We start from the raw sequence: 20017 nt of genomic DNA, 5'->3' as shown, positions 1-20017 counted from the left end.
ACGATTTTTTATTTTTTATTTGGATTCGGTTAGAATTTTTTATATTATTTGAAAAAAATCGATTTGGCCGAATACTAACTAGGCTCACAACTACCCAACAGATAAAAAAGAAAAAGAATGCTCACACCAAATATATAATCAAATCCTATAAAGGTAATTTTCCAAAATACTTATATAACCCTAAAAATTTTGTAGGGAGCTAATGCTTAATGCCTCCAAACCTTACCATTGACCTGCTAGCTCGCCACAGGCATGTAAGAAAAGTTCTTCTCACAAGCGTGGAACAACATTTTTTTCAAGTTTCATAATTTTAGGATGTGTTTGGTAGGCAAGAAAAGGAGAAGAAAGTTACTATTTTCTTGGGCAATTTACATCCCCTCCCCGGTACTTTGCTATTATTATATCCCCTCCCCTATATTTTCAGAAATTACATATCCCTCCCCTGTTGTATGTTAAATTTTACTAGTAGGTCTGTTAAATTTATACCGTTGAGCTTATATAATATTTTTTGTAATACCCATATTACCCTTCATTATTGTATTTTGACTCTTTCACCCTTTCTAAACAAAACCAGATCCTTCCCACCTCAACCCACCCCCTTGGATACCGATCTTTATCTTCTTCGGCGAAAGCAAACTACCTCTTCCTTGGCGAATGATGAATGATGAATGATGAATGACGAATGACGAATGCGAACAAAGATCTAAGCAACAAATTCTCTGCCAAGGACTTGGGACCTTCGCTGTTCTTGTGGATCATCGGCAGGCGGCATCTCCAAACTCTATTTAGGTTTATGTCTTTCATCTGAATCCCCCCTCAGTCTCTTGATCTTTCTTTAGATTTCAACTGAATTTATGTCGTTTGGTTTAATGGTTTACCAATAGTTTAAACTTCAAAAAACCAAAATCGAATATCGGTTTCAATTTTAAAACAAAAATCGAACCATTTAATAAACGGTTTCATGGTTTTGGTGTAAACGGTACACTTTGATTCTGGTAAACGATTTCGGTTTCAAATTCACATCCTTACATCGACTCTTTGCTTTCTTCTTTTGATTCCATCGAGGACAGAGAGATTACGTTTTACAACTTTTAAGGGCCATCATACGTCCATTTCGGGCATAAAATGTGTGGGACTGTTTTCCTATAAATGCAAGGTTATTGGTAAAATTTTCCTTCAATAAAAATTTTCAAAATTAAAATAAATAACGGAAAATCTAATTTTGTTGTGAAATTTTCCATGCTGAAACAAAACAGAGCCTATGGAATTTATAGAAAGAAGATGAATAAACCATTTTATGATGTAACAAGAGCAAAGCGGAACTACACATATGTTAAGTTCGAAGACTTAATGGTCCTGTTGTACAACTTTCTAATATCACATGACAACATAATATGCCGATCCGGATTCCCTTTCCTTGGTACCGAAACTACACAATATATCAATATTTATAAATTTTGATAGGTGTAGCTTAGGGCTGGTTTGATATGATTTCTATTTTAATTTACCATTGATTTCACTAAAATAGTCAAGAAATTGATTTTTGGTTAGGAAGTTGAAACTGTTTTGATTGCGTCTTTATGGAATATTTCAAGAATAAGAAATCCATTTGATAGTTCAATTTCTGATAATCAATTCTTTCTTAATGAATATATTTCTTTGCAAGAGAGTTCCCCATCCTAAACACGCAATACCAATGGTGGCATGAGAAATAGTATTTGTATCTTCCAGATGAGGCCTGCACGGTCAAGGGAAGAGAGAGGATAATGATCTAGGTGAGAGGGGCGTATAGTACATGAATAAAATGAGGAAATTACACTCCCCTCTCCTGTACATTGACAAACAACTCCTTCCTTTAGTTTTAAAGATTCTATCAATCGTCCCTAGTCTGTTAAACAACGTTGTTAAGTAATAACATCAACCTTACTTCATTCTTTATATCCCCAAATTACCCATATATGATGTGAATCACCAAGATTGACCTCCCTTACGATAAGAGCACTAAAGCCCTATGTTGCGATGAAGCTCTCCAATACTTGAACCTAACTAAAACCCTGGATTTGCATTGAAATAAGGGTTTGATTGATGCTTAAGGTTCAATTGAAGCTCTTCGGTCCTTGTACCTCACTAAAACCCTAGATTTGTGTTGAGGACCAAAGTTCGGTTGAAGTTTAGAGTTGGATTGTGTAAGGGTAACAGTAGGGATCCAGCCTTCTTTTTGCATATCTGCGGGCCTGCATAATCGCATCACTGCTCGGAGACTCATGGGGGTCTATTTCATAGATTTCTCTTAGGGGTTTCTAAAACTGATATGGATGATTGACAAATATTGAGGATTGGGAAACATGATATTTGGAGTTGCCACCTAATGTACGGGCCTAGGACCTAATGGGTGAGCCCGATCCATAAGAAAAAGTTCGCAAAAGTTCGTCTAGTCTAGAGATAAGGATAAGTGTCACATTATGAAGATGGAAAGGTCTTAGGCAACCTCTCCGTCTGGTTGAATCGATCTTCCAACCAGATGCTTAAAAAATGATCATTCTCCCCTAGTTAATCATATTACTGCACGTATGGCTAAATTATTGCTACACTACTATGTACATTACGGGATATGAATTAGAAGTCTACATTTCGCTTACTGACTTGAGAAGTTACACCAATGCTCGATGGCTGTTTCGGGTCGAGAGGAGTGGACCCTTGTTGTTGCAAAACACGAACTTCAATGAGTATCCATCGGCTCAAGTGGAGGTGGTTTTGATATATAGTCTGCTTTTCTTCTTCAGAGAATTTGGCATTCTTCTAATCTTTCACAGCTTTAGGGAATTTTTTGATAATTTTTAGGAATTTTGGAAGAGTTCCTAGAATCTGAGAGAATCTGGAGGAATCTTAGAGAACACAACGAATATGGAGATTTTTGAGACTTTATAACATTATATAAAGGCTTCCTAAAGGCGAGGAGATTTTTGTGGATTTTTTTATAATTGGGATTTTGAGGCACGAGAATCGAGGTGAGAGAACTTTGGGGAATCTGATGAATTTGTGGGTTCAAGATGTAATTTTGGGGTTCCTAAGGCTTCTCAAGGGTGTTGGGATTTTTTTATATTTTCAAGCTTCCAAAACGTGAATGAAGGTGAGGGAATCTTACTAATCTTTGGCTTAGGGACAGGAAAGAGGGTAGAGGGAGGCAAGGGAGGACTTCTCCACATATTTGGAGCCCATAGTTGCTTTGTGTGTCTTGGAATGGAGCAAATAGCTCTATGTATAGGTTTTTTTTTTTTTTCTTTTTTTGGTCAAGGGGCATGGGTAAATTGGTCATTTTGATAGATCCGCCAAGTTTTCTGGCAGACCCATCACCAGGGAATGTTCCATTTTAGCGGATCCGACAAAATCTCGCGATGCCAACCCTGGGGAGCAATATAGCCATTTTCCAGATAGTTTTACCCTAATCAGGGTTTCTAACTTTCGTGAGCAATTCTGGGGGATCCAGTGGTTCGATTTTCACATATGGCCATTGTTGGAATCTTCTTTCCGAGCACTATCCAATGGAATGGGTTTTGGTCTCCTCTTTTTCTTAGAAAAAATTAGAATTCGCAGGAAGTATTTTTTTTTCCTCTATTACAAACTAGGGAATTCTGACAATCCTTATTCATTCCGTTCCCACACCATCAGAGAGTACTTATAATCAATTCTTCAGTATATAGCATGCTAGGATCATGTGCCACAAGATTGCGCATGGTTTGGATAAATTAGGATTTCTGGCTATATTAGGGTTTCAAGCTAGATTTGGGTTTCATGTTAGATTAGGGTTTGATTCTAGGTCACTTCAAGAAATGCCAAATCCTCTTCGAAATTGCCTCTCAAGGTACAAGGGAGGCAGGATCTATATGCGTTTTGAACCCATTGCAATGAAGATATCTCATTAACAACATGACAGAAGATTGTCCCCCCATTGAACACACAATGTAAATTTGATATGTTTACATACAGCATAACTCATAAATAATAAGTTATTTCTTAATTTTCTTAGTCTATTAAACATGCTCATTTTAGGCCAAGATTTGATCGAAAAATGGGTAAAAAGTACTTTATAATTTGGACCTGATGAAATGCCAACTTACAAAATCATCTTACAATGCTGAAGTCATCAGCCCCTTTTATATATTTTTGGGGGGAAAGGATCCACACACTGTTTGTGTGCAGATTCCTTTATACGCGAAGAGACAAAAATGGAGGGCCACACCCTTTCTCCCTCGTAAACCTCTATTAATGATTCGATAGAGGGGGGTGTTCCATACACCTGAATTAGTACTCGAACATCGTGGAAAACCCTCTCCCGTTTTTTAGTTTGCATGTGGGTGTCAGTCCACATAATTGCACTTATGTGCTACGCCATATTTGCCACATGGTAGGTTGAATGAGATTCAAATTCTACTTCCACATGGTTTATCCATCCCACCCCCTTCGCTGCAGTAGTGCACGGATCAGAGACCCAAAAAAAAAAAAAATATTTATACACTTTTTTATTGGGTAGAAAGTTTGAGCAAACTTTGATACCTTTATTCCTTTCTTCCTTTTGCTTTGTAAAAGAATAGCACTCTGCATTGGATTACTACGAGTAGAATTGGTGACTATAGGATATTAAAGCCTTAAAGGATGCAGTCATTACAAGACCTTCCACTGGTGACGAAGTGCATTAAAGTGATCAAACCACTAATAACAGATCTCTTTTTTTGATACTCCTCTGGTCTGATTGGAGAATAAATGAAAGTTCTAATTTAAGAACCCTTTGTTTTTTCATCTAGGCATGCTTTATGAAAAGATGAACTCATCATTTATGAATTATGATCCATTCTACTCTTGGAGTTAGTGCAGAAGTTTCTACTTTGGTGTTTCAAACCCGTTCAGAAAAGCTTCATTTGAGTTCTTGGGTCTTTCATACGTATTCCCATTCATCATTTGTATGTGCTGTCGTCTACCATCTGTACAGTTTCTTCCCTTCTACTGTATGGTTCTTCTGTTTTGATGTTTTCAGCTGTAGACATCTCTGGATACTAGAAACGTGTATATATATATATATATATATATAGGGAAAAGGTTGGGTATGCCGCCGATATCAAGTATGCTAGCACCCATTGTGCCTATCTCTCTCTTTCATTTTTCTGAAATGACCCTCATATCCTTCCTGAATGATACTCCATCATGTTGGTGATATCCGCTAGCATACTTGATATCGGCGGCATACCTATCCCTCTATATATATATATATATATATTTAATAATAAACAACTTTCTTGTTGAAGGGAATTGAAATCCTCAGGGGAGCAGATATCAAAATTTATGAAATTGCTTTTGTACTGGCTCTAATGTTAGTTTGGCTTATCCACAGGAACATCAACCAAGGAGCTTTTAAGAACTACCATTTCTCAATGAACAGAAGGAAAAAGATGCCATCTTCATTCTAATACAGGTATGTAATGGGTTTTCTTTTTCTTTCCGTGATTCATAAATTGTACTTCTGGGCTAAGCAGAGGAAAAGGTAGCTTCTATTCTTGACCTCTCCTTCTATATATCAATGCAGAGTTTGAAGAGCAAAGACAGTAGAGCATGATGGAGGATCTCTGGACTATTTTTTGTGGGAAGCCTAATTGCTTATATGGGGGTGGATAGCAGTGCTCTTCTGCTTTTATATGCTTCACCAATCCTTCTTCATGTATCAACAATGTCTTGGTCATTGCTTTCGATGTCCTGCTTCTGCTCATGTTGTTATTCAATTTCAATCACAAATCATCACTAGTAATGCTTCAGACCCCCTCCCGCTTCCAAACCCTTTTGCCTTCTCAGATACTCTCCGCAATTCTTAACGGTGGTTTGGGGGTGGTTTACTTCAGTTATGGGATTTGGATACTGCAAGAGAACTTCAGAAATGTGCGGACTATACCACCCTTGCATCAGTGGCTAGCACTATTATCTCAAGGCTTTACATGGCTTCTACTTGCTTTAATTCGGTTTTGTTTTTAAAATCAGAAAGGCAATTGAGATGAATGGGATTTGGAGTCAGAGAAACCATGGTGGCAAGGCATCTACTAGAGAGAAAAGGAGACGTCAGAAGGGAGCGCCGAAAGAGCATTGCACGTTGTCAGGCCAAATACAGGTATACAAGTCTTGTGTTCCAAAAGGAAAATCCAAGTGAAGTTACAAGGTGAAGGCAGAGAGAGGTGATGGGCCTGTGGACTGATTGGAGAACTTCAAAATAATAGAAAGACCATTGAAAGGCTATGGGGATGAACAAGATAACTTCAAGGCTACAGGGGTGAACAAGATAACTTCACAGTTTCATTCTTTATGGAATTTGTGCAGTTAAATTCTTAATGATGCCCAGGTGGTTATGATGTGAAAATTCTGTTAAGCGGCATTTGATTCTGTCCCAATGATTTTGAATTTGAGAATTCAGTTTCTCCTTAAAAGTTTCTACATTTTATCTAAGGATCATTGATGATTTGATTTGGTAGATGCATCTGTCTATCCTTTATCACAGCTAACCAAGGATAACAATCCAGCAATTCCATATAATTTTTCATGTGCTTCAATTAGAATATGGAATCTTGATTAGAAGTTCTTGTAAAGGTTTCCATCAATCATCCTCACTAAAGCCTTTAAACTTCAATGTTAAAGCAGTTGCTCCTTTGTGTCCTATCTTCCATGGAAAGATACTTCAAGAATTTGCAAGAATACAATCTGATGAATATAGTTTAGAAGAAATGAAGAAATCGTACACAAGGGATTTTGTACAAAACTACATCTCTGAAAATTTATGGATAATGATATATTGTGTTGTTTTGTAACAAGGAAAAAGTATACATTAGCATGTTAAGGAAAAGGTTTAAATAATATGAGGTCAGGTGATATTAGTAAGCATACACATTGAGAATCAGATTTTGACTCAAAACAAGTCAAGTGAATGAAAAAAAAAAAAAAAAAAAAGAGGACACCACCGGTCAAGAAGAAAAAAGTGAAACGTTGTCAATGACAGCAAGTGAGAGCTTGCTGCACAACGTCTAATGCAATATCATTTCTCTTATTATTTAAATGGTAACCTAAAAAATTATTCACGTATACTTACAGCTAGAGACAAAAATCATTCTTCTCATTGTGGGCAAGGAATGAACCCTTCTATTTGTAGTTGTGGAAGAGGAAACAATCCCCTTTAAATCATCAAATTATGTAAAGTGTATTAGATATTCATATTGAAGTAATAAAAGATAACAAATGATATATTATTAGATAGAAGAACAAAGTAATTAAAGATTGAACTTTTAACTATTGTACCACTTAAAATCAACAATCATTTACTATAAATTTAGAGCCAATTGTTTCTTTTTAACAAATATGATAAGTAAATGCATGGAAATAGTCAATATAAACTTTTAACACTGTTAACAACGGCCTAAAAAATGTTAAAATTTAAAATCTATTATATAATGAATATAAAAACCCCACCAAAGACGTGTATATATTTGGGAAAGAAGGCTTGGAAATATTGGATAGATCCCATAATCTATTTCATCGTACTGTCAAAAAAAAAAAAAAAACCATTGTTAATTATCACAATATTACTAATTAAGATTTTGAATGATAATTAAATGCTTACACAACACCAATGATGGTCGTATAGATTTTTGATGTAAGAAATTAGCTTGAATGGTTGTCCTGAATCTGTCATTAAAATACATATTAACATGTGTAAGGTTCTCATCAAATATAGCAGTGATGTATCTAAAAAAAAATATATCATCTGTTACTTCTGCCCTTCGGCTGTTTATGTATCAGTCAATAATACCTTAGCAAATCCTAGAAAGCATAGAACAAACAAAATTTTCATCATTATGAGCTTCAAGGATGGATGACACCAGCAAAATCTTTCTTTAAGATGAAAACAGAGGGGGAAAAAAACAGAAAAGTCGAATACAGCCAAAGCTCCTTTAAACAACAATAACAAAGCTTTACTCTTGGCCAGAAAAAAAAAAAAAAAAAAAAAGCAGAGCTTTACCACCCCTTTCTAACTCTTTGCCTCAAACATTCAACCTTGTTTAGACAGAAATTAAGAACTACAAACAAAGGTAGCTTCAGATTTTATTTTATTTCATCTTATTTTTCTTTTTTGCAGATCTCTTCCATACAAAGATCATTAGATCATTTTTTTCAGACTATAGTAATGCAACAAGTCAGTAAATAAATGATCTTAAATAGGGATGCTACCCAAATACCAGGTATAGCATCTTCAAACCTCAGAACAAAAAGTAGTTTTAACAGGAAAAAAGTGCCAGAAACAAAAGCATAGCAAAAAAATAAGAGACCTTCAAATGAAGAACTTTTCAGTCTTAACATGTACGTAAGATAGAAGCACACATACACATATAAAAGCAAACTTCTAGGCCCATATAATGGTACTAACCAAGTAATATAAGAAACATGACACCCCAAGACAGAAGAAATAATAACATAGAAATATCAGCAAAATAGATTTCATTTAGAAAGAAGGGGGGGGGGGGAGCTTCCAGTCATGAAAAGGTGTTCCTGCATTACCAAGGATTCAAAAACAGTTAAAATTACAAAAAGAATAACTATAAACAAGTCAAGGAATAAAAGGGGAAAGAGGGGAGAGAGAGAGAGAGAGTTCTATTACAGAGAATAACATCACGTTATGGCCGCCACGTTGGAACCATATCCGTCCATTGCAATCCACTTTGATATTCTATATCAAGTACCACATCTCGTACTAAATCACCAATCCTATTAATCGTTTGTTGACCAAATCTATAATCTTCACCAATTAGTATCGCATGTAACGTCAGGATGTATTTAAATCTATCATCCTTCTTCCAAAAAAATGGATGTCCATAGAATCTTTCAAAAGAACCGCAAAATAATTAGCAAGTAAGATTAAATAGTAATAAATTAAAAATTAAATAAATAAACATTACAAATAAATAAGCTAATTGATAAGTAGAATAGACACCAAAGTATATTAATCCAGTGGATAAAATATTGTAAAATTTCAATCGGATAGAGAGTAAACAACCTAAAAAACTCAACTCAATTTGTCACTAGGAACTACCAATATCTCTTGTTTTAACTATCTGATTTTAGCTGAAACCCCCTAATTTGAACGTTCATGAGTATTACATAATGCATTACACTAGGAATCCTAAGAATCTTTGCAATCAAATCTTACGTCGTCCGCAGTAGAGATCTGAAATTGTCCAACTGTCTCAAATATGGAATTTCAAGGCTCATTACTTCAATTAGTTGAAGATACCCATTGAAACTATCCACCTCATCTCCTGTGGATACATTTAATGAAAAAAATTAGAAGCACAGTATATAAGATTTAGTTAAAAAAATGTGAACATAATGTGGAGAATTAAAGCCCATCATATCATGTCTCGAGTCTCTTTGTTTATGCTTCTTTGCAAAGGACTGCTCAAGTGCTCATGACCTTCTATAGATATATATATATATATATATAGTTTAAAAAATAATAATAATAATAAAGTGAAAATTTTCTTCAACTTACCTTTGATAAGCTGAATAAACTTAACTTTATTACAATCAGTTATGACAACTGAACTCGGAATATCTACAATCTTCAAATTATAATTCTGTATATCTTCCAAACCTTTCACTATAATCCTGCATTATTTAAAAAAAAGAAAAAAAATTTATAAGAATTAATAATGAAAATAAAAAATGGGAAAAAAGAATATTGCCTGATCACGCTACCCAGCACCCAAGGGGGCGAAATGACCACCCTGCTCCTCTTGTTTGATGCCCTGTATACCTCTCATTGGCCTCTGTGGGTGCTTATTAGGAAATTAAAATAAATTTAGACGAGTAATAAAAATAGAACCTGATTATATGTTGTAGTTCATTAGAAGCATAAAGAGGTCCATAATGCGTATCTACAATGACAGGTTCTGTTAAAGCGTTCATGTATTCATCCAACGATTTGACTTTTTGAAAGACTAAAAGGTCGGGTCCATCAACTCGAGTGCACGTCCATGGTTTCAATATAAAATCAGATGTAGTTGATGTCAAAACGTCCGCATATGTTCTACAAGTCTCCCATGAAACACTACCTTCGTTGTGCCTGTGGTAGCTAAAATTTCTAGAATATATCTCCTCAGACCAAGCAACTGAGTGTACGATTGGTTCATGATAATTATTTTTTATATTCAGCTGAATCTGAGCAATTACAGAATCAATATCTGGTTCCATTTGTAAATGGTTTTACCTGTCATCAAATAAATGCTATTAAAAAAATAGAATCAAAACCTAGACAACATAAATAATATAGGAAAAAAAAAAAAAACGAAAATAAGAAAACTAAATCCACATTAGAAATCTGTCTTTTCCAAGGTTTGCATAAACAGAAGCAACAGAATGTAGATTTCTCTATTTAAAAAATAATATTTATAAAAAATAATACAGAGAACAGAACTAAACAAGAATGGTAGATTTCTCTATTTAAAAAAACATGAATGTAGATTTCTCTATTTAAAAAATAATACGAGAGAGAGGAGAGAAAAACTTACAAAAGAAAACCAAGCTGCTGCCTTGATTCTTGTCTTCAACCCGAGATCGTCCCAAGGAAAATAGAAATGGCAGAAAATAAACGGTTTCAGGGAAGAAGAAGAAGAAGAAAAAGAAAAAGAAAGGGCGCAAGGGTAGAAATGAAAAGGAAAACTAGGTCTATGGTTTTGAGCGGCCCTCTCTCCTCCCATTGGACTATGCAGTAGAAAGTACTTCTGGGATGCAGTCTTGCAGGGTACAGTGTACAGTACTGCAGTAAAGAGAGAGGATGAAGCTCGGATTTGGGTCGGTTGATCGGGTCAAAATCGAAACCTCTCGCTTTCAAACCCGGAGAGGCAGTTCCTAACCATGAACCTGACGGTACCGATGAGGGGATCTTTGAGGCAGCCGACGACGTAGATCTCGACGGAGACGGCGGAGGTATCGCTGGAGATGAAGTCCAGGGAGACTCGAAAGATGAACTCGTCATTCCCTAATCCCTAATCCCTGGGATGTCCACGCAAGTGCGGGGCTTGGTGGTTGGGCTAACCCACGCCAATGCGAAGGTATCTTTGGTGATTACATCAACCTAAAGAGGGTATTGTAGTCTAAAAGAAAATTCTTCCTCCAAGCTTATGGATGTCAAAGTTCAACCGGAATCGATCGGACTGATCGAAATTGATCGGTTTAGGCTGAATAGAAATGAATCAAACCCTATTGGTTGAGGTTTATGAAACCAGTAGAAATCGAATTCAAATCAACCAGAAAAACAAACTGAACCTGATTAAATTTGAGTTCGGACCAATAGTAAACTGAAAAACAAAAACAAAGAAACGCATACTTTTCCTATTGATTTCCTTATGTATACATGTAAAAGTGACACCAAACCATACCGAACTGGATAATATAACATGAAAAAAAAAAAAAAAAAAACTGACAAAAAATCGGATTGAAACCAAAACTTCAGTGACATTTGGTTTTGAACTTGGTCCAGTAACATATCAAAACCAGTTCAGCCTGACCACAACCGGTTGAAACCAACCAATTGATTTGAAGTTGGTCCAGTAACATATCAAAACCAATTTAGACTGATCAAAACCGGTTTAAACTAACCGATTGATACACTTATTGAAGCTTCTGCCAACCAACGTCTCCTATTTGTGTGCATCATAGGATGGGATAATCCATGCAAGGTAATGTTGGGGCTTAATGTCTTGTATTATGTGGCTTGGGTTGTGAGCCTTCAATGTTTGGTATATCTAGGGTTTACTTGGTGTAATTTCCAAAAAGGAAGATAAATGTTGTCCCAAACGTGTGGCCCCTGTATTAAGTCAATGAGAGCATATGTATGGCATTGATCACAGGGATCTTTCATTTTGTAAAGGGTAGGGTGATCATTTCAGTGGATTGTTTCTAGGCGGCTACATATTTTTTTTCCACTTTCAAAAATTGTAACTTTATGTTTCCTTTCTAAATTGGTAGCAATGGGATCATTACAGTTAAGAGGAAATTTTTTGTAAACTGATAGGCAAGAAGAAGAGAGTTTGTAACCGTATTTTCCATCGTTAGTGAAGGCTGCTTTCACCCTATTATAAAAAAAAAAAAAAAGATTGCTCTCACCTCACCATAGACAAATTAATAACGTATGGTTGTTTTATTATTCGTTCTTTTGTTATGGTGTGTTTTTTGCATCATATATAAATCTCAACTGTGATTAAATGTCTATAGTAATAACCCTCACAAGGGCCAAACATACCGGTGCAAATAACTCAAGGATAAATTCTCATGAGAGGAGATGATATCTTCTTCAATTGAGTGCAATAATAGTTCCTTTTTTTTTCTTTTTTTCTTTTTTTATTTGCATTCTATAGAAAATTTATGTAAAGGATTAGCTGCTCGTATGATTGCTTGGTCGAACAAGTCAACATCCATCACCTCTCCTAAGAATCGGATATGATTACCATTGTTGATGGGGTTTTCTTTTTATCATAAATCATTTTTTTTTTCCTGAAACCATAAATCAATACGATCAAGTTTTAGAATGATGATTGGTATGTCTGTAAAATTAAAGTTTCAGCAATAACTATTGGTTCCGTGGGTTTTGGTCCCATTGGTTTCTCGTCGAGGTTTCTTATTAGCCTGTTATTAGTATGGTCTCAGTTTGTCATAAATTAAAATATATATATATATATATATAAATAGTTAAAAAATAATAATAATAAAGTGAATTTTCTTCATGTTACACTTACCAATTCCTCCGGTAAATTGAATATACTTAATTTTATTACAATTTGTTATGACAACAGAACTCTTGAATATTTGCAATCGACAAATTAAATTTCCGTATATCTTCTAAACTTTTCACTATGCTCCTGCATTATAAAAAGAAATGTTGTTAAAATTAATGATAAATATAAAAAATGGGAAAAAAGAATGTTTCCTGATCACGCTACCCAGCACCCAAGGGGGCAGAATGACCACCCTGCCCCTCTTGTTGGATGCCCTGCATACCTCTCATTGGCCTATTTGGGTGCAAGGGCCATGCAATCAAACAACAAACCTTTTCCCTAAAAATTTATTAGGAAATTAAAATAAATTTAGATAAGTAATAGAAATAGAACCTGATCATATGTTGTAGTTCATCAGAAGGAAAAAGAGGCTTATCAGACTCATCTAAAATGACATGCTCTTTTAAACCTTTTATGTATTCGGAAAAGAACGACATTTTCAAAAACGAAAATGTGGGATCCATCAACTTTAGTGCACGTCCATGGTTTCAATACAAAGTCAGATTAGAGTACTGAGATGACTGTGGTAACTGAAACTTCTAGAATATATCACACCAACTAACTCTATATCCCATTGGTTCGTGATCTCTTTTTTTTTATATTAAGTTGAATCTGAACCATTATAGGTCAATATCGGGCTCCATTTGTAAATGGTTTTACCTGTGATCAAAGTAAATGTTATTAAAAAAATGTAATCAAAACTTGGACACCATAATATAGAAAAGAAAGAAAAAAAAACGAAAGTAACAAAACTAAATCTACATTAAAAATCTGTCTTTTCCAAGGTTTGTAATGGAGAATATACTTTGAGTTGATGAATATACCATGATTAACTAGAGATAACGTTGCGAGTCATTTGCAGTGCAGTACTAACACTTTATTCACCATTTGATTTTGATCCCTCTATTTAAAAAAAAAAAAAAAAAAAACTAGAGAGAGGAGAGAGAGACCTACAACAAAGATCCACTTCGAAGCTGTTGAGTATTGTGCAGTAGGCAAGCGCCTCTTCTCAGGCTATCTAGGTTGTCTGGTAGCTGTTGATAGAGTTCCCACCTCTACTGACGTCCAGACTAGAACCATATCCCTTCCACTGCCTTGATTTTTGCCCTTCAACCCGAGACCGTGCCAACCCCTTCTTGAGGGAAGAAGCCCTCCTACCTTTCTCAAAGAAATAGAAATGGACAGAGAAGAAACATACGGCTTCACAGAGAAGAAAAAGAAGAAAGGTGCAAGTGTTGAAATGAAATAAGGGATTTAGGTTTAGGGTTTTGACAGTCTTCGGCCCTCCCTCCCTCCTCCCATTTGGATTATCAGGGTTGGCAGAGAAAGTACTTGCAGAATGCAGTCTTTGTCTCAATCGGGTAGACCAAAATGGTTCACCTCCTCTTCTTGGTTTAATACCAAGAACCTTAACTGCAATATAATAAGGGTAGCCCCTTGTTTAATATAGACATCGCCAACATACATGGTTTTTTTTTAGCTCAAAACCCTGGTCCTACTCTTTATAAATTGAAGGACCTCGTTTTCCCACACCCCTAGAGTTTCTCCCTTGACCGATAGGTTCAAATGGTATCCATAGGGTATAGGAGAATCGATCACTCGTAAATAAAGGGTAGACGTTTAACATTTTTTATGGTTGTATAGTTCCTTTTACTGCACGATGAAGGAAAACTATCCCCTGAATTTAAAGCAATCTTTAATTTTTCTTCTTTAGCTCCATTAGGAGAGGGCGTGGGCATATTTTTTTTCATATCTCTTCTCAACTTTTAGTTACTAGGACTTTATCCTTATTATCAAAGGTGGAGCCAATGTTGCACTTGGCAAAGTTCAATTTTAAATTAAATTATGATCCACTTGTTAATATTTTAGTTTATTAAACTGATATGATAGAATATATATATATATATATATATAGGAGGATGGAAATGAACAACAAATTCACAAAATTGTGCTTTAAACAAATTGCATTCGCCTTTATCCCCCCTTATAAAAAAGGTGCCAAGTGGATACGTGTATAGTATGGAAAGGATTTCTCCCCGTATCATCACGGAAACTTTACCAAATAAGTCTACTTCCTTTTTCATAGAGGGTGTTGTAAAATGGATCAAGTTTCCCTTCACCCATATTGAATAAGAATTTCTTCATCATGGTAAGAGATAGCTTCAACCCCAAACAATAGGGATGGAAGTTTATGAGTGAACGATGGTCACATCACCAATAGTGAGGGGATCTCCACCGTTGGTGAAAGAAAACTTTCCCCCTTAAAATTCATTTGAAGAACATATCATATGGCACATATATTTTAACCGACTCAATTACAAGAGTTCCAAAAACAAATATTTTTGTTGAGTCCAGGCATGGGAACTGCTTTACCTTCCTCACATGGGATTTCACCATCCAAGAGGTATCCGGACCACAAATCAAAGCAATTGTTATACTATCAACTCGTGGTCTGTTAGCCCATGAATAGTGGGATCCCATAAGGGAAGATCATGTGGGGAGAAGATACATACTCAATTTGTTTGGTGATTAATAGATGAATATTTGATTCCTTTTTGTTTTGGAAGCTATCAACTTGTTGTTTCTTTCCCTTTTCTATTAGGACTTTTTTTACCTCTAACGGCTGACGCAAGTGCTGATAGCATGCGTCATCATGACGTCATTGTATACTCGATCTACGGCTCCTATTCACTATTCTTTATATGTATCGGACGGCTTAGATTCAAAGATACTTTTGAGATTTACGGCCAGATCTGCCCCTCTATTGAGTGCACTGCCATCGTATCCTACGCCACTCCTTTAAAGATTATTTTTTGTGTGTTATGGTTGCCCAACTTCAAATGGCCATAACTTTTTAACCCTAACTCCAAATGACTCCATCCAAGTGTCTGTGTCTTCATTTTTTCAAGCTCTACACAGTGGAAGCAAGAAAAACCAGTTTTGAGTAAAGGAAGACTACGATTTTTCCAAGAGAAGCTCCCCCTTTGTTTGGTCTTTGAATGAGCATGAATGTTTGATAATAGTTGTTGTTAGTCCATTAGAGGAGGTAGAAGAGGTGATTTGATATGGTGATAATGCATTAACTCAAAAACAAAAAGGAAGAGAAGAAAGTAAGGAAGTGTTTGTTTGTTGTTGCTTTGAAGAGCAAGAAACCAATGAGAGAGAATGTGTGAGCACCAAACTTGTCAGTACAAGTTTTTAGTCATCTCAGGCAATCGATTGTGAGATTCTCTAACCTTAGATTTACATTATATGCATGTATAATGATATATATGTATGTTAGGGTTAGTTGTGGATAAATTGTATACATGCTAGGTTAGTTGTGAATGAATTGTAAGCATGCTAGCTAGTTGTGGATGTATATGCTAGACAACGTTTGATTGTAGGGCATTGATATAAGCTATAATTTATTGTATTCTTATGTTGAGTGCTTAGTGGGTGCTAAGCTCTGAGAGTGGGTGCTCCCGTGTAGTGGGTGTTACACATTGTACAGGCATTGCGAGTGTCATCTCAGCTTCGGCTTGAGAAAATTGGTTGTAGGTGTAGTCAAAAGTAGTGTATTGAATAGGTACAAAGCTTTTACAAACACTAATCCGGAGATACAGGTAAATTATCGAACCTCATAAAACCCTGTGTTGTGAGTGTACTTATTGTTTGCATTATATATATATATATATATATTGAAATGCATGGAATACCGAATGAGTGTGAACACTTATAAGTACCTATAAGAGGCTGAGTGTGCATACGAATGTGTGCAAATAGGGACAATTACATAGATAGTTGTATCAGGGTTTGCCGTGTTAGATATCGAACAGGTTTTGGAGATCGAAATTGGACTCACTAATTCCCCCTCTCAGTGACTGCCGGATTACAACATTAAGGTGCAACTCCAATAAGTGATTGCAATAGGAAAAATTGAAGGTAATACTCTATATTTGACTGTGTACGGAAGATAGAAAAATAAAGAGTTTTAGGGAAAACATAGACTATTTGTCTACAGAACACTAAGTAAATAATACTGACAGAGAGCACTTTTAGTCACAGTAAGGTTTCCCAAAACATAACAGAGAGCAAATTCATTTTGGACTTCTATTTTATAGAAAAAGGAGGTGTATATACAAGTACGGGGGTGTCAGTATACCTATAGGTACATGTCTAAACATATACAGATACATGTCTTATGCCAATGGGTATGTATGAACTATGAACTATTGTACAGGTAAAAAAATTCAAATTCGAATTTTGAATAAAAAGATATATCTCTTGACACCCACACTTGTACCCGTACCTGTACCCGATCTCAGCCCAACTTGGCTCATGCGTGATTCAAAAGTACCCCAGGAGACCCACACACACACATGAGAAGGGAGAATTACTCTCCAAAAAGGCTTGCAAGTTGTCTTTACTTGTGCACAAACTTGTTTCAAAAAGCAAAAAAGGGGGGAAAGGTTTTAACATTATTTGAAACTTTAAATAGACTAAAGTAACATTTGATATTTTACAATATAAAATCCAACATCTTATGTGATTTCGTTTCTCACCCCCTTAAAGAGTTTCTCTGTAATGTGAGATTCTTATCACGAAGATTGAACTAGCAAATTTCTGAGACATGGCAAATGGTGTGCAAAATAAGCCGTCATAGGTGCATTAGCCGTGAACTGATGCTGACGATGACCTTTGCTAGACCTAGGCTGACGTCCCTTTTTCCAATTTAGTATCTGATCGGCGAGCATTCTTGTTCTTCATTAATTGGTGATTAGATTACCGGCTGGTTTTTTGCATTTGCATAAATTCAGGTCATTTTGGGGTGCCACGGGCGAGAGGTTCCGCTGTGAACCAAGAAGAAGGGTGCAACGGGTAGGGTGAAATAATCATTGATTTAAGATGTTTTAGGTAAAGATATAAGGGTAAAATCATCTTTATCATTTCTCCAGTAGTACAGCCTATGGTGGCTCCCTGAGTCTATCTCTATCATCCCACAAAAGAGGGATAAATATGCCATTTCATAGGATGAGGAGAGAGAGAGACTCAAGGAGACGCTACCATGTGCTATGCTATCGGATAGAATTATGAGTTAATTGTCCCTTAATAGAATATCTGTACAATTGATAAAATATTCCATTGGTATTATTGTCATTTTCAAGGATAAGTAGACGCAACATTGTTTAGAGTGTTGATTGTTGCATTTCATTCTGAAAATATATCCCCATTCAAAATATCTGATAAGATTGATAGTTTTTTTTTTTTTCCCCTTATTATTTTTAGGGTTAAACCTAGGGGTGTCAATTCGTGGCCCGACCCGACTAAACCGATCGGGACCGACCATTTATAGACCGGCCTGGCCTAGACCGTTTATTAAACATGTCGGGCTTGAGCCCTGCCCGTTTATAAATGGTCGGTCTCGGTTTTGCTAATTGGACCGTCGGGCGCCCGATCGAGACCGATCGAACAACGTCCGATCGAGACCGGCCTATTGTACACCGACTTGGCCGGACCCTTTAATGATTGTAAAATACCTATTTTACCCCCCAAATTAAAGAATAAAAACTAAAAAGTAAAGACATGTTCACATTTTAAATAATGGTTATATTTGGTATCGTTTTTTGATTTATTTTCATTTTTTTATGCTTGCATGAGTGGGCCGGAATATAAGAGCACATTTTAAAGAGGCCCCGTTTAAAAACCGATTAAAGTCCGTTTAACATTAAACATGGTCGTAGCCCCATTAAGGCCCGACTAAAACCCGATTAAGGTAGCCCGATTATAACCCGAGGCCGACCGACCGAATATAAAGTGTACCATGCTCTCAATAACTAAGCCCGATTAGTTAAATGGACGGACACGGTGTAGCCTTTGAAAGTCTTTAAGACCGATTAAGCCCGACCAAAACCGAACCGGCCCGACCAGTTGACACCCCTAGTTAAACCTTTGGTTTTATTATATGATGGTGTTCAAACTATTAGGCTGTGTTTGGTAGCCAAGAGAAGAAAAGAAAAGAAAAGAAAAAAGTACACTTTTTGTTCTTTTTTTCCTTGGGTTAAGAATTTTTCATTGCACTTGGTATGTCTTCACCCAGGAGAAGATTCTCCTTTTCAAATTCAAAATTCCTCTTGAGAACTATGAAATTTTCTTTTGCTTCCCCAAAAATTTTCTTGCCAAAAACACAAGAAATCATGAGAAAATATGAAAACATAATAAGACAAAAATGAATGATTACACAATGATTTCCTATGTGACTATTTATCTCATAAAATTCAAAATTTTTTGAATTTTTTTTTTCTTTTCTTTTCTTCTCTTGGTAACCAAAAATACATGCTCTTTTTATTTTCTCATCATTTCTTATCTTTTCTTCTCTTTTATTTTCTTTTCTTCTCGTGGCTACCAAACATAGATAGCCTTAATTAACTATTTTAAATGTGTCAATAAGAGTAAGATGGATAGATCATTGGTAGTCTAAGCAAAGAGAATAAAGGTAAGAAAGTTGAACTATTATGAGTATTAATGAGGGTATTTGTTACCTTGTTCAATAGGAGGGAGTTAATGATAGTCCAGACAAATAATTCAAGGATAAATTCTCAGGAAAGGATATCATATCTTCATCAACGGGATGCAATACTAGTTTTATCTATTTACATTTTACAGAAAATCTATTTAAGATACAGATCTGTTAAGAAAATTTTCTTGGCCAAAAGGACCAATCATGAGACCTGGAGACACATCTAATCTAAGAATAAACTGAATTTAAACTCCAAATAATAATAATAATAATTATTATTATTATTATTATTATTATTAATGTCAATGACAACCGGGTATATACAACTCTAGTGCAAAAATTCTTATGTACATATGGTAACCTTTCTACTTATTTGTTTTCTGAAACGGGATAAAATACTTATCAGGTCACAAGGAATAGAATGAAAGATGGAAACAAAGTATATTCGAAATCACAGTTTCAAATGGACCAACCTGAAACTGACCCGATACAATATCAGATTCTTTAATATCTTGACGAGAGTTACGATCAACCTATGAAATAAATGTAAACTTCCACTGAACGGAGAGAAAAAATACATAATATATTTACTTAGAAGAAAATCATTTTCTAATATTATGGACCCATCCGATCAATTACTGTGCAACCATCTATGATAAAC

General features: G+C 35.6%; 1 protein-coding gene across 7 annotated transcripts; it reads right to left on the bottom strand.

Moving 5' to 3' along the window:
• Positions 1-7118: 7118 nt before the first annotated feature.
• On the bottom strand, positions 7119-14258 carry LOC122086089. Of its 7 annotated transcripts, none has more exons than XR_006142324.1 (7): positions 10593-12144; positions 9908-10291; positions 9575-9690; positions 8684-9341; positions 7649-8574; positions 7498-7568; positions 7119-7202 (listed from the first exon to the last, which is right to left on the bottom strand). XR_006142324.1 is itself a non-coding variant. In XM_042654788.1 (7 exons), exons 2-5 carry the CDS (start codon positions 10273-10275, stop codon positions 8700-8702), a joined length of 810 nt encoding a protein of 269 aa, XP_042510722.1. In that variant the 5' UTR covers positions 10276-10291; positions 13808-14258; the 3' UTR covers positions 7119-7202; positions 7498-7568; positions 7649-8699. The 7 variants fall into 7 exon arrangements, 5 of the variants coding, with proteins under 5 accessions (XP_042510722.1, XP_042510725.1, XP_042510723.1 ...); XR_006142325.1 differs by having other exon boundaries at positions 7649-7713; XM_042654788.1 differs by lacking the exon at positions 10593-12144 and adding an exon at positions 13808-14258 and having other exon boundaries at positions 7649-8916; positions 9233-9341.
• Between the last annotated feature and the right edge of the window lie 5759 nt (positions 14259-20017).

Source organism: Macadamia integrifolia, chromosome 8 (assembly GCF_013358625.1).
Source record: "Macadamia integrifolia cultivar HAES 741 chromosome 8, SCU_Mint_v3, whole genome shotgun sequence".
NCBI classification, from domain to species: Eukaryota; Viridiplantae; Streptophyta; class Magnoliopsida; order Proteales; family Proteaceae; genus Macadamia; species Macadamia integrifolia.
This window is presented reverse-complemented; position numbering and strand designations above follow the sequence as displayed.